This window comes from Dermochelys coriacea, chromosome 1, assembly GCF_009764565.3.
Source record: "Dermochelys coriacea isolate rDerCor1 chromosome 1, rDerCor1.pri.v4, whole genome shotgun sequence".
In the NCBI taxonomy this organism is placed as follows: Eukaryota; Metazoa; Chordata; order Testudines; family Dermochelyidae; genus Dermochelys; species Dermochelys coriacea.
Genome location: NC_050068.2, coordinates 280,986,164 through 281,001,402, shown reverse-complemented (window position 1 = coordinate 281,001,402; position 15,239 = coordinate 280,986,164). Strand labels below are relative to the sequence as shown.

The 15,239-nt window shown below is 40.8% G+C and overlaps 1 protein-coding gene across 7 annotated transcripts in view; it reads left to right on the top strand.

Moving 5' to 3' along the window:
* The window catches only part of SYT1 (synaptotagmin 1), a 531,232-nt gene extending 519,666 nt beyond the window's left edge, over positions 1-11,566 (top strand). For all 7 annotated transcript variants that reach the window (XM_038386677.1, XM_038386681.2, XM_038386675.1 and 4 more), the window contains 2 exons: positions 4,716-4,849; positions 8,532-11,566. In XM_038386677.1, coding sequence (XP_038242605.1) covers positions 4,716-4,849; positions 8,532-8,738 — 341 coding nt within the window. In that variant the 3' untranslated portion in view covers positions 8,739-11,566. The remainder of the gene's footprint in view (positions 1-4,715; positions 4,850-8,531) is intronic.
* Positions 11,567-15,239: the final 3,673 nt, after the last annotated feature.

Sequence of the window (15,239 nt, the reverse complement as noted above, 5' to 3'; positions counted from 1 at the left end):
TGTGAGCTACAGCTCACTTCATCGGATGCATTTGGTGGAAAAAACAGAGGGGAGATTGATATACACACACAGAGAACATGAAACAATGGGTTTATCATACACACTGTAAGGAGAGTGATCACTTAAGATAAGCCATCACCAGCAGTGGGGGGGGGGGAGGAGGAAAACCTTTCATGGTGACAAGCAAGGTAGGCTATTTCCAGCAGTTAACAAGAATATCTGAGGAACAGTGGGGGGTGGGGTGGGGTGGGGTGGGGTGGAGGGGAGAAATAACATGGGGAAATAATTTTACTTTGTGTACTTTTCATTCTTTTACATAGTGTGGCTGACGTGATTAGGCCCTATGATGTTGTCCCCTGAATAGATATGTGGACAGAGTTGGCAACGGGCTTTGTTGCAAGGATAGGTTCCTGGGTTGGTGGTTCTGTTGTGTGGTGTGTGGTTGCTGGTGAGTATTTGCTTCAGATTGGGGGGCTGTCTGTAAGCAAGGACTGGCCTGTCTCCCAAGATCTGTGAGAGTGATGGGTCATCCTTCAGGATAGGTTGTAGATCCTTGATGATGCGTTGCAGAGGTTTTAGTGGGGGCTGAAGGTGATGGCTAGTGGCGTTCTGTTATTTTCTTTGTTGGGCCTATCCTGTAGTAGGTGACTTCTGGGTACTCTTCTGGCTCTGTCAATCTGTTTCTTCACTTCAGCAGGTGGGTATTGTAGTTGTAGGAATGCATGATAGAGATCTTGTAGGTGTTTGTCTCTGTCTGAGGGGTTGGAGCAAATGCGGTTATATCGTAGAGCTTGGCTGTAGACAATGGATCGTGTGGTATAATCTGGATGAAAGCTAGAGGCATGTAGGTAGGAATAGCGGTCAGTAGTTTTCCGATATAGGGTGGTGTTTATGTGACCATCGCTTATTAGCACCGTAGTGTCCAGGAAGTGGATCTCTTGTGTGGACTGGTCCAGGCTGAGGTTCAGGAACCACACACCACACAACAGAACCACCAACCCAGGAACCTATCCTTGCAACAAAGCCCATTGCCAACTCTGTCCACATATCTATTCAGGGGACACCATCATAGGGCCTAATCACGTCAGCCACACTATCAGAGGCTCATTCACCTGCGCATCTACCAATGTGATATATGCCATCATGTGCCAGCAAGGCCCCTCTGCCATGTACATTGGCCAAACTGGACAGTCTCTACGTAAAAGAATGAATGGACACAAATCAGACGTCAAGAATTATAACATTCAAAAACCAGTTGGAGAACACTTTAATCTCTCTGGTCACTCGATTACAGACCTAAGAGTGGCTATCCTTCAACAAAAAAGCTTCAAAAACAAACTCCAACGAGAGACTGCTGAATTGGAATTAATTTGCAAACTGGATACAATTAACTTAGGCTTGAATAGAGACTGGGAATGGATGAGTCATTACACAAAGTAAAACTATTTCCCCATGTTATTTTTCCCCCCCCACCCCACCGCACCCCACCCCCCACTGTTCCTCAGATATTCTTGTTAACTGCTGGAAATAGCCTACCTTGCTTGTCACCATGAAAGGTTTTCCTCCTTTCCCCCCCCCCCCCCGCTGCTGGTGATGGCTTATCTTAAGTGATCACTCTCTTACAGTATGTATGATAAACCCATTGTTTCATGTTCTCTGTGTGTGTATATCAATCTCCCCTCTGTTTTTTCCACCAAATGCATCCGATGAAGTGAGCTGTAGCTCACGAAAGCTTATGCTCTAATAAATTTATTAGTCTCTAAGGTGCCACAAGTACTCCTTTTCTTTTTACTTAAAACACTGCATCAGCACAGCTGCACCACTGTAGCTCTTTAATGAAGATGCTCTATGCCGACTGGAGAGAGCTTTCCCATCAACATCGTTAATCCACCTCCTTGAGAGGTGGTAGCTATGTTGGCAGGAGAAGCTCTCCTGCCAGCATAGGCCTGGTCTACACTGGGGGTTAGGTTGGTATAACTACATCGCTCAGGAGTGTGGATTTTCACACCCTGGAGCAATGTACTTATACCGATATATGTCTGTCATGTAGACCAGACTTCAGAGTGTCACAACTAAATACAAGGTGGAACAGATTGTTTAGCATAAATAGTTAGCACGTATTCTAAGAGACCAGTGAAGGTGAACTGGTTAACATCTCTGTAATCCAAGGACAAAAAAAGGCATTAGTGGGTTACAGTTTGTTGTAATAAACCATAACAATGTATAACTCACTAAACCTCCCTTTGTCCTATGACTACAGAGGTATTAATGGGCCACTTCACCTTTTAGGTGGCTTGCTGCCTAGTGGAATCCATAACCCTAAGTTAGGCACTTAGGCTCCCTGTACCATGTCTGGGGAGAGTTAGGAGCATAAGAATGAGATTCACAGAGGCCAGCAAGCTGAGCAGAAAGCTGCTAATGCTAGGGAATGCTGAGGAGAGGTGTGTGGCCTAAGCCCAGCCCTCTGAGTGATTTAGGTGCCTAAATCTAGGCTGGAGGGAAGATCCTGCCTCTGCCCAGATTTACAGCCATTAACCCTCTCCTGGAGTTAGGCACTTAAGGTTTTTGAAAGACACAACATTGGTACTGCTGCTGCTGTGGTGGTGGCAGCTGCTGCTTTGGACCTCCCTCCTGCCCCCTTATAATCTTTATCCTAGTGGTTAGAGGCGGAGGGAGATCCGTGTTCAAATTACTCCTCTTCATGATGTGAAAAAGAAATTTGACTTGGCTCTCCCACCTCTCATGAGAGTGCCCTGAGCACTGGGATATTCTGGGGTGAGGCCTCTCTCTATCTTTCTTTTTCAAACCAAGCCACTACATGCAAATAATTAAGTACATATTGGGCCAGAGAGAGAGAGAGAGTGAGAAAAAGTGACTCTATAGGCCAGCAGTTAGTGGCATTTAGGCTCCTAAGTCTCTATGAAACTAGTCCTTTGCTTCTGTGATTTTCTTCACACACCCTAATCTTCTTTCCCACTGTTTTCCAACCAGTACGGATGCTGAAATGGTCTTTTATTTCAAACTAGCTTTACACTCAACATGGAGCCTTAGCAAAACCGACAATCTAGACCACTTCTTTTAGAGAGCAGAGAACCAGCTGCTTTACACCATCAAATCCCTAAAAGCGCAGGTGCTAAACCCAGTGTTGAGGCTACAGGGGCAACAACTCTTCTATTGAGAAACAGCCAGGAGAGTTTTAAAGCTTTTCACACAATACTTCCTTATTGTAGGAGGATGCAATTATTCCCAGATTCTTCAGGCACTGATTCCATTGGACAGTCCTGAAAGATTGTGTACTCATAGTAAAGATAAGGAAATTTAACAACAAGTGTTCACTGGTTTCCCTCCCTCTTCCTGCTTTCATAGAAGGGAGCAATGCTTTCTTTGGTAGAAATAATTTAATAAGAACCTTCATGCAAGATATGCCAAGAGTGACTTCCAACTAGCAGGCATTTGAAACAGATCCTGTTGCTTTGCCCTAGGAGAGGCTTCCTTGTGGCTTACATTGCAGAATTGCTATCTAAAGCCACAAAGATTGTTAGTCAAGTCATGGCTGCAGTAACGTACAAGACATTACAGTGAGCCTGATTCTCTCTACCACTCCGTGCTTTAATTGTGGATGGGTGGAAAACATGTGACTTAGTGAAGTTACTCCTGATTTACACTGGCATGAGAGGAGAACTGGGTCCAGTAAGTCCATTCTCTGAAAGAGGAAAAGGATCTACTAAGCACTCAGTTGCACATGTCCTAAGCAGGCACAATTCCCATTGACGTTCTAGCCACCAAGATATCCTTTCAAAGCAGTCACTTCCCTGGGAGTTGAGCTCGTGCAAGGAATCTGTGATTAGGTGATAAATCTGTTCGTACAGTACTCATACAAACTCATGAACAATGAGAATTCAGCAGAGAGTAACAACACTTAGTTATATATGTCTGTGTCTGTAAAAAGGGCAGTAGTCCCCTACCACTATGTAATCTAGCTGCTTCCACAGACAATCAAACCCAGTGCACATGGGAGATCGGCGGAGCAAGAAGACCAGCACATGCGGGGAGATTGCGATAGAACTACGATGCAGAGTTAGAGTGGCTGGGACTGTCTTCCCAGATCATTATTCGCTGTGTTCTAGTAGTGCTAGATGCCAATTTCAGTGAAAGGGGTCCTATTGTGCTAGAGACCCTGTACAAACATGTAACAGTCCTTGAACTAAAGAGATTATGCTGCTATGAGAGAGAGGAGTAATATACCACAGAGCAGAGTGAGGTTGGGATTTACCTCCTTCTTGGACTTGTGTATAAGTGAATATAACAAGAACTGGTATGTACCTTATTTAGTACAGTTTGTATTCAAATGCCAGATATAGCACTTGATCAGATTTCATCCGATGTAAATATAGACTTTGTTTAAATGAGCATTGTTTGCTATGAACATGTTTAATTTTTCACCTAATAGTCATTTCAGGGATTATTCTCTATATGCGGTAGTCACTTATTTTTTGTCAAGGTCCAAATTGCTTGGTCAAGGAATAATCAAGGTCCAGACTCCAGAGAAAATAATAAATAAATAATAAAGATAAGTAAATAAAAAGATTTCAGGGTCCATTCAAAAGCATCTGGCGGTCTGGATTTGGCCCGCCGTCCACCTGTTAACTATCTCTGCAATACACATTAACTTGATTATCATTTCTTAACTATGCTTTTTCATTGTAATTATTCAGATCCCTATGTGAAAATCCATCTGATGCAGAATGGTAAGAGACTGAAGAAGAAAAAGACAACAATTAAAAAGAACACTCTGAACCCCTACTACAATGAATCGTTCAGCTTTGAGGTACCCTTCGAGCAAATCCAGGTAATGTCAAACCCTGCTTTCCCCTTCCTCTGAATTCCATTTCTCAGCTCTTATAAATATTTAACAGGGACCTTGTTAATTCTGAAGTGTGCATGCCTTCATTAGCACCTATGTGCCAGCCCCGCTCTACGTTAGATGAGTGTGACTTCTTTAAGAGGGAAATGATAACATTCACAGAACTTATGAAGTGTTGATTCATCAGTGAAAAATGGATAACTGATATTTTATGATTAGAAGCAATGGATATCCAAAAGAAAAACCAAACAGGAAGATAGTGATAAGAGAAGAAATACACTGACAAAAATTCGAGAGATAGGAGTTAAATGAGTTTCGGCCATTTTCCCCATATCATATTCATTATTTAATTAGCCTCATTTATAAAAAAAATGTATTTAAACATTATTTAAATGAATACTGTAAATGTTTCTGTGACCTTTGGTTCTTCACGTATAACATTCATTTAGGTAAACTTCCACTAACATGTCAGGTAATGGAATAATGGTTATACCAGGTCCATGATCATTAGAGAGCAAAGAGAAGAGAGGGATCATAGAGGCAAAGCAGAGTTGTCAAAACTAGTAGAAACAGCTCGTTAGCAGCAGCAATGTGAAACGTAAAACAGGATAAGAATAACGTCTTTCAACAACATCATAAGTTCAGATTTGTATATTTGTGAACAGTCTGCAGCTATGCATACGCACAGAACTGTGCAAAAGAGAGAGGTGATCCTGGAGCACTGAGTTTTAAAAACAAGACTTTAGTGAACTGCTATCTTAAAAGGTGCTGAGTTGACCCCATTGGAGTGTGAAATCCTACACAGGACAAGCACAAAATAGGCAGCTACCCCATTCTGCTCTGCCAGTGTTCAGCTATTAACCTCTGAGTGTGAATGAATAGTTCAGTCTCCATGCCCTTTCAATCTCTGGTCACTCTGCTGAGGTTGCTAATACATGTGCTTATTGCTGTTAGTGGTCTTTTATAGCAATATCCACAGACATTTGCACAGAAACCTACATTTCAAATAGGCCACCAATCAGCGACCAGATGGCAATGATTTTCAGTCACTAATTAAGCCGTGAAGATTTGAACCAGTGACCAGAAGATGAAACTCATTTCATGATCAGTCCTCTGAGCCCTCCATTCCCACCCCCTCAAGGCCACACCACTGTTTGTACCGTGTCCATCCTTGGCAGGTATGACAATAAAAAAAAACATTCTGCAAGTCATTAGGCTAATGGTTCCCGGTAACATCAGACATTTTATTTTTTACCATAATAAGAATTTTAAACAGTCTTACACTAAGCTAAAGCCAATACACTTTAGGGCAATGATCGTATCCTGCATCTAATACATAAATGTCCATTTGGGGCTATCATTGACAATAAAAGCAAATACACTGCAAGCAACATTATGTTGTAAGACATCATTCTGGCTTCTAGAAATAGAACATGAAAGATATTGCATTTTATCATGAATGGTCTTGAGGAAGAGAGTCTGAGTTTGATGTGCACTTTTATCATAAATGATTATGTAAATACTTACATGCCTGGAGCTGTCATATCCTCCTCTGGCTCATTGATTTGTGCACTCTCTCATGGAAGGGGCTACAAAGAGTCATTATGACTCAGCCCTTGTAGCCTTTACTCACAGGAGTAATCCCATTAATAGTAGTGGAACTACTACTGCAAGTAAGGACTGCAGGATCCGGCCTTTTTAGAATAAAAGGGTGAATGACCCCTTGGCACCAAAAATATTTTTCTGTGTAAATTACGTTTTCCCGCAATTCATAAAACCTACCTGGAGAAACAAATCCCAGTCTGGCATGAATCCAGGAGCTGTGTATATTTATAATAGCATGAAGCAGAGTCAGGAAAACTGTCATAGATTCATCTTTTAAAGTGAAAGTCTCGAAGGGAAAGTGTATACAGTTAAGTCAAATCAGCCTGAGGCTGTTTCATCTCAGAAAACCCCCAGTTTCACTAGGGGAATAAGTTATGTTTGTGCTATTCAGACATATAGTAAGGACCAAATGAGCACACACGCACTTACTAATGCACAACATAGACACCTGAGATTCACTTAGACTGGGCCATATGGCAGGCAATACATAAGACGGTATAATATCCAATCTCCTTCCAACCTCCTCAGCATGTAGATTACATTAGCCTGACTTGCCTTAGACTCTCATGCACCTAAATGTAATTTACACCCTTATGTAACAACTCTGAATTTGGTCTCCTGAGTGTACATTGCTGTAACTAACATGCTGGAGGGCTAAAAAAGAGGCCTGGAACACGAAATGTAACTAACAAATAGGCAAGTCTAAGAAGTTGTAAATTACACTTCTGAATCTGATCTTCTGAGTTTCTGGGTATAACTTACACAGTGGGGAGGATATAAGTTACACCAGTGTCAATACCTTTAGACTCACATCTCAAATTAACCCTACAAGCCTATGCCAGTCTAATCATCTTTTCACAAAAAACACAAGTTAAGCTTTTTAAAAAAAAAATTGCTTCAGAGCCCGTTTGAATAAGAAATTTGATTAGAAGAAAGCTGTGGGAGGGACTTTGGCTCAGGACGCACCTACAGTAGCTTTCTTGGAACATGCTGTTTGTTGTCCTGCTTTGGTGACCTGGCTCCTATTCCCGGCTCAGCCACTGACCAACTTTGGAAAAACTGAGGCACAGAGAGGAGGAAATGACTGGCCCATCTGTAGAATGAGGGTAATGATGCTTACATCCTTTGTAATGCACTTTAAGGTTTACTGATGAAGTGCACTATATAAGAGTGAGGTAGCATTATTATTGACTTCCAAGGTGGGTGCAAAAGCCCATTCCAGAGGTAGATAAAGTGTACCGTAGTCACTTCACATGCTCTGTTGCTGCCTGCAAAAAACAATAGCACTCTGACTCCTATGTAATTCTGTTTGCTGGGATTTCACATCAGAAGCCTGAATAAAAAGAAGAGAATAAACAGCTGCGTTTTGTCTCTGTGCGTGGGTTCCTTCTCTGGAGGGTTGTACTTTTGCAGTCATGTTTCCTGTCAGAGCTAATTAAGATAATAAAAAATTTGCATGTGGTTTTGAAGATATATCTCATAGTGGGCCAAAAAAAAATAACAAAAGGTATGCCCATATACCTGGCTATCGTATTTTACTTCACACACATCTGATCCCTACTCACATGGGCCCTTTCAGTCAACTACTGCTTTCTTTTAGAATCTTTCTAAAGTCCATATCTTCAAACATGTAGAAACAGGAGCTACATCATCTTATGTTGATATAAATTAATCTAGACCCAGATGGAAGGTGCAGCCCTCTTGGTGTGGCAGGGTGGAAGACCCCCCTACACACTGGCTGTGTGTCCAAGATCTGGAGAGCACAAGGAACATCTGGTATATGCCACCTCTTGAGCTGCACTGTGCATTCCTTAGCCATAAGAAAGGATCTCTTCCATATAATGAGCATACCAATCAATTGATATGGCTGTTTTGATCTTGATTTCTTTCATAGGAGTTTGTAACCTGTTATTTCAGACTTCGAATTCTCATATCATTCGAAATCTGCTCCTACTTATTGTGCTATCCATCCTCCCCCTTCTCACCCACAAACTCTGAATTCCAGTTCTGTCCTCTATTTACCTGCAGGTCTTGCTCATTGCTCTTTCTTATCTCCTTTTAGAAAGTGCAAGTTGTTGTGACTGTTTTGGACTATGACAAGATTGGCAAGAATGATGCTATCGGGAAAGTCTTTGTGGGCTACAACAGCACTGGTGCAGAGCTACGACACTGGTCAGACATGCTGGCCAACCCAAGGCGACCCATTGCACAGTGGCACACCTTACAGGTTGAGGAAGAGGTAGACGCCATGCTTGCAGTCAAGAAGTAAACAAAAAACAAAGAAGAAAAAGAAGCCTTTCTGCATTTGCTCACATAGTGCTCTTTAGCCAGTATCTGTAAATACCTCAGTAATATGGGTCCTTTCATTTCCAGCCATGCGTCCCTAACACAGATGAGTGGTACTTAAAATCCTGTTTTAATTTGCACAACTTTTAATGTAGAGAGCCCTCTAAAGGCCTTTCATTTCACCACTGCCCCCCAGATCTACTCTTCTTTTAAGCAATATGATGTGTAGATAGAGCATGACAGAAATTATTTATTGTATCACACAGGTGTATATACCAGTATGCTGAGAATTTATTTCTAGTTTGTGTATTTGTATGTTGTAAACGTTTCCTAATCTGTGTATATCTAGATGTTTTTAATAAGATGTTCTATTTTAAATTATGTAAATTGACTGAGATATAGGAGAGCTGATAATATATTATAGGGTAACTATTGTATCGTCTGCATTCCAGCAAAAATTCCAACTTGTAAGGCACTAGTAATGTTACACTGACATATTAAAGGACAACTTAAATCTGAGCTTTCAAGTGAACCATTTAAAATAACAAGATATGCCTACGCAGTACACCTTGGAGGGGTGAATCCAATTTTGTAGACTTCTTTTTCACAGGCAACTTAGCATGATCTGAGCAGCTCCATGGCTGACCTCAAGGAAGCGTAGCCAATATATCATTTTTTCTGTATATATTTAAAAAACTGAAATCATGGCTTTACACTGACAATTGAGGAAGCAGTTCCATGGGAGATAATCTCACATAACAACAACATGGGGGAGATTGTATGGGGGGTGAGGGGAATTTCAGCAGTAATGAAATGCTGCATAGAACCATGAAAAAAAAAGTAGCTCTCCATTATCATCTTTATACAAAATTAACATCCTGTGAATTCCAGTTGCGATTTCACATTCTAGGATTCTAATGAGTTTGCACATTAGACTTTGTAACAAAATATTTTATTATACTAACAGATTAGAAGGGATGCTGAATATTTTTAAGCACAGCCATGTATGTTTATTATACAAGTTTCATGGTGAACAGACAGTATTGTAATCCCATCAAAAGAAGACAAAAATTAGCCATAGTTCTGAATGCACTTCAAAGTAAGCCAAAAGAGAACAGCTAGTGACCTTTTTTATATACTATTTATACTTAAGTTTTAATTTGTCCTTTAAAAACAAGTGAAACAAAACAAACAAGTTCAAGAAAACTGAAGCAACCTCTTATGTATACTAGATGCTCGTTTCAGGAGGAGTTTTTAAATGTTTTCAATGTTATTATGTAGTAAATGGCACTATTATAAAGCTATTAGTCATTCCATAAGAGTCTTGAAAGACTGCTCTGTGTACCACTGTGACTGCCGTGTGTGCTTAGAAATGTAGTTTTCTCAGTGGATAGCAATCAATTTATTCCGTAGTGATCTTGTAATAATACTGCCATTCCCTTCTACTGCACTGCAGAAGGAGTGCATAGCACAAGCAGTTCTAGTTACTATGGACCAATTTAGAACTGACGCGCTATGTAGGACAAGGATGTTATATAGATTGGGACGACCACACAGCATTTTGTCCAGCACTGTGCAATATTCCACATTCCACCGCCCCGCCCCCCATTTGTAGACAGTTTCATCTCATGGCTAAACAGCATATGATCTCAGATTATAGCATTTCATCCTGTCATTTTGGGCATTACATTTTATCTCACATCTCATCCTTTGAGACTCTTTATTTTAAGGACTGTGAATATATTTATAATGCTTTGAAGACTTAGTTCTTTTCAGTACCACTAAACACCAAAAGATACAGGTGGCACAAATACACCTTTTGGAGATGTGACTTAAAAAAATAAATAAATAAAGCTACAGCCTGAAATTATATTAAACTAAACAGGGATGTGAGCAATGGAGTCCATACTGAAAAATAAATTCCCCAACCCCCTCCAGATTTTACTTCTGAGGGATAAGGTGTAGCCCTACAGAATTCAGCCCATGTGTAGAAAACCAACCCAACTCTCATTAAATTGGGAAGCACAAAATGGATATAAATCAAACCGCTTTAGTCTCTCCCCACTCCAAAATATAGGAATAGCAACACCAATCATTTTTAGAGTTGTTTCTTTTGACGTGAAACATGGAAAAGGTACAACTGAGGCATATTCTGAGATAACGTATGTGAATACTGGAAGTGTCAAGCTGGAATATTTTTTAAAGGACCGAATCCCACCAGAGAAAGGAACTAGGTTGACAGAGTTGCAGCAAAGAACAGGTATTCAGCGTCATGGTATCCAGCTTTAAGTTGTTCATTCAAGAAATTTGCATGTTCAAATTTGCAGGTTCAAACTGCCAGAACCGATTCAGTGTGTTAAGGTATTCTTAATGCATTCTCTTCCTATACTGCCAGACTGAATGTCACCAGAGAATTGGTTTGTAATGTACTATGACTCTCAGAGACCGAACCTGCTATATGACCAAGATGACATTTTCATCCTCAAAGAAGCCACATGTACCTTTCTGACAAAGCTGTGTAAAGTATTAGAACCTGATGCTGTAGAAAGATCCTAGTTGCCTTTGTGTATATTTACTGCCTGCTTGAGTGTTTCTACATGTGGGTTTTCTCTGTATCTTGTAAAAATGTTTGGGGTGTTTTATCCTGCCATATTGCTCGTGACCCACGAGCTGACAACTTTAGCTGTATTTTACCTTCATTTTTGATGAGGTGGTTTATATTTTGTTTCACTTTGTGTAGTAAATCCCCCAGTTGAGTTGTCATTAAAATAGCATACATACATATTCAATAAAAATGTTTTATTTCCTGTTGATGTCTCAGTGTTTTAACTCTTTTGAATTAAAATAAAAAAGATGTTGCTCCCTAACGTTTATGAGCACAGTCACAGTCTGGCTTTGCTCTGATACAAGTAGACAAGTCACCAAAATCTGAAACTTAACAGCTGCCTGCTCTGTAAATATAAAGGCTAACTACGAAGAAAACCTAGGCACTCTAAATGTGCTCCCATTACTTTCCACCGGCCAAGGGCAATAAATTGTTTTTACAGCTCAAGTACTGTTTTCCCAAGTAGTTTGAAGTTCTGAGTATTTACTGGTGTCTATATTATCATTTAGAACTCATACTGTCCCATCACGAGATGCATTAGCTTCTATACACAGCCAGAAGTAAACCCACCCAGCCGGCTTCTATCCATTTACTTTGTGTTAAAATGACAAACATCAGAAAAAATCTTTTTATTTAATTTCCACTCCAAATAGTGAGGTACTTGACTGAAATATCTGGAGGAACATGACCAGTGGCAACACAAAGCATAGAGAAAGAGCCCAGGATTTAATTAACTCCTTCCAAGAAGAAAGGTAAAAAATGAAGTACGTTTTTAAAGGCATTTAATTATCATTTACAAATATTTATCACCCGGTAGGATCCCACCTACTGTCATTGCTTTCCTGTTCTCAGACAAGGAGATAACTGTTTTGTTGGATCCCACACAGCGGTAACTGTTGATAAATATCTTTTAGCAGCAACCTGTGACTGTATTGCACCACTGTTTACCAAGAAGTATAGTATCAGAGGGGTAGCCGTGTTAGTCTGTATCCACAAAAACAATGAGGAGTCCGGTGGCACCTTAAAGACAGATTTATTTGGGCATAAGCTTTTGTTCAAGAAGTATAGCTTGTTTTCAAATTTGTTTTTGTAATTTTTTTTCGGTTTTTACACTCCCAGATTATTTTTTTTTATGAGTTATACTGTCATCACATAATCCTTATTTTATTTACATTCAGGGATAAGGATAGTTTTCCATCCTCCTCTTTACTGTCCGAATAGCATTTGCACAGTACAATGTGCTAGGCTGGTTCCCTCTCTCCTCTAGGCCTTGATTCATCCCTATTCAGTAGAACACTTATGTCAAAGAGAAATTAAGCACATACTTAAGTGCTTTGTTCAACAGGGACAGACTTAAGAACATGCTTAAAAGCTTTGCTAAATATGGGGCTCTAGTGCTGCCCTTTCTAAGAATAAATGACAGCCTTACAGTCAGTGTTTAAGGCCAGATCATCTAATCTGACCTCCATAAAGCACAGGCCACCAACACCAACACACCGAACCCAGCAACTGAAAATTATACCAGCGCACAGGAGCCTCAACTGTTATGTGCCACAGGCAAGGAACAAAAGGAACAAAAACATTACATGACAGGTAATTCTGGCAAGTGGCCCCAACCCACATGCTGCAGTGAAAGATGAAGAAGCTGACAACAGGGAAAATTCCTTCCGGATCCCCCACATATGGTGAGCAGTTAGACCCTGAACACGTCACCAAGAACCAACCAGCCATGCACCTGACAGACAGAGAATGCTCACTGTCATCTAAGTGCCCTGGTCCATCCAGCCCAGTGTTCCATCACCAGCCGTGGACATCCCTGATGCTGCGGAGAAAGAAGATTTTTTAAAAACTGAATACATTCAGCGGGAGAGAGAGAGAATCCCTTCCTGACCCCTTCGGGGTGGCCAGTTGAAACCCTGAAGCTTGAGCTTTTAGGCACATAAAATAAACCAGAAGTGAGCCCCAGGGCTGCTAATTGCTGCTCCCGCTCACAACAAATAACCCTGTCATATAGTTGCATTCATAAATTTGCCCAGCTCTCTCTCAAGTTGTTTGCCCCCACAACGCCCTTTGCAAGGCTGGTCCAGAACCTCACCCTGAGATGGTTCGAAACCTTCTAATGTCCAGCCTCAGTTTGTTCATGGCCACTTTATACCCATTTGTTCTTGTGCCAATATTGTTCTTCATCTTAAATAACTCTTCACCGTCCCTGGTCTTTATTTATAAAGAGTACTCATATCCCCTCTCAGCCTCCTTTTTTTGCTAGACTGAACAAGCCAGGCTCTTTTAGGCTCTTCTTGTACGATAGCCCTTCCATTCCCCTGGTCATCATATAGCTTTTCTCTATACTTGTTTCAGTTTAACTTCACCTTTCTTGAACATGGGTAACCAGAAATGTATACAGTATTCCCAATGAGATCTTTCGAGTGCCTTGAACAAAGCCATTAATACTGCTCTATCTGTGTCAGTGCATTGCCTGATACATCCTGGGATCACATTGGTGGTCCACAGTCATCCTGTGATCAACCCACATACCCAGGGCTCTCACTTTGTCAGCCATTTCCAATCAATAAGGCCCCAGATTGTAGCAGAAATTCTTATTATTAGATCCTTAGTGCATGACCTTGCACGTTGTACTATTGAATTTCATCCCCTGTCCATCACTCCAGTCTTCAAGACCATCCAGATCTTCTTGTATAATAGTCCAATCCTCCTCTGTATTGCTGATGCCTGCTAACTTTATGTCATCAGCAAAGTTTCATTAGTACGCTCCTACCCTTTGTGCCAAGATCATTATAGGCTTGATTGCTGCTCAGATTTGAGAGCCCTCAAAGCCTGCTGAACACCATGGAGGAGTTTAGTACCTCACAGGAGCAGACCCAAAATGATGGAAAATGACACAACTCATTGTATTTTATGATAGACTTAAGAAGAAATGTATGTATCAACAAACAACAATTGCAAAGCAAGACTTTGCTTGCATTCATGTAGCTAAAGAAGAACTGCTTTTGTTCTTATCTACCCCTACGGAATGTCTCATCAACAGCTTCTGACAGATGATCAGAGTTAGCGGGTTGGTGTCTTTACAGCCTTCTGGAACCCTGAGAAGTTCTCCCAAATAAACCTGACCTTTCTGAGAATGCCTTAAGACTCCAGTGCCCTCAGACTATTCAGAATATCCTCTCCTCCACTAGTCACACTTTCCCCCACCAACCAACTAAAACCTTGTATAGCTGCCAGCTCCAAGCAAGACAAAGCAGTCATACGTCTTCTCAAGGTTCCAGCCCCAAAGTGATCTTGAGAGCAGTCAGGCTTTCAGGTAAATGATGCATGGAATCTGCATCTATGTATTGTCAGAGATGCTTTAAGGACCTCTGCCTACAGGTTCTGCAGCACCGAGATGTTAACATTTCTACATTGCAGGGTACATATCTTCCCCAGAGCTGCAAGTACTACCAACTTCAGGAGAAATTGGCTTCTTTTTCTCCTTCGAATCTAAGCTTCTGCATGTTCATAAGAAGCAGCTGGTGCCTCAGCTCAATAGCTTCTGATTCCCATATGAGCAGCAGTTTGCTTGAACACAGGTTTTCCACTTTGTCCTAGCGCATAGGAAAAAACAAACAAACCCCCATGCTTCCGTTGTCTGCTCAGTTTCCATTATTATCGGCCATTTTAGCTGATTTTCAAAATGCTAGCCTTATGGCAGCCAAAATCAGTTTTTCTACCATGAATAATCAGTTAAATCTTGTCTTTACAACTAACATAGGGGACAAAAATGCTTCAAATAATAGCTGTTATACTAAGTGGGAAAAGCAGAAAAAATTACTCATTTTATTCAGCTCATTTAACCCCTAATCAACTGTCAAGTAAAATATTCTT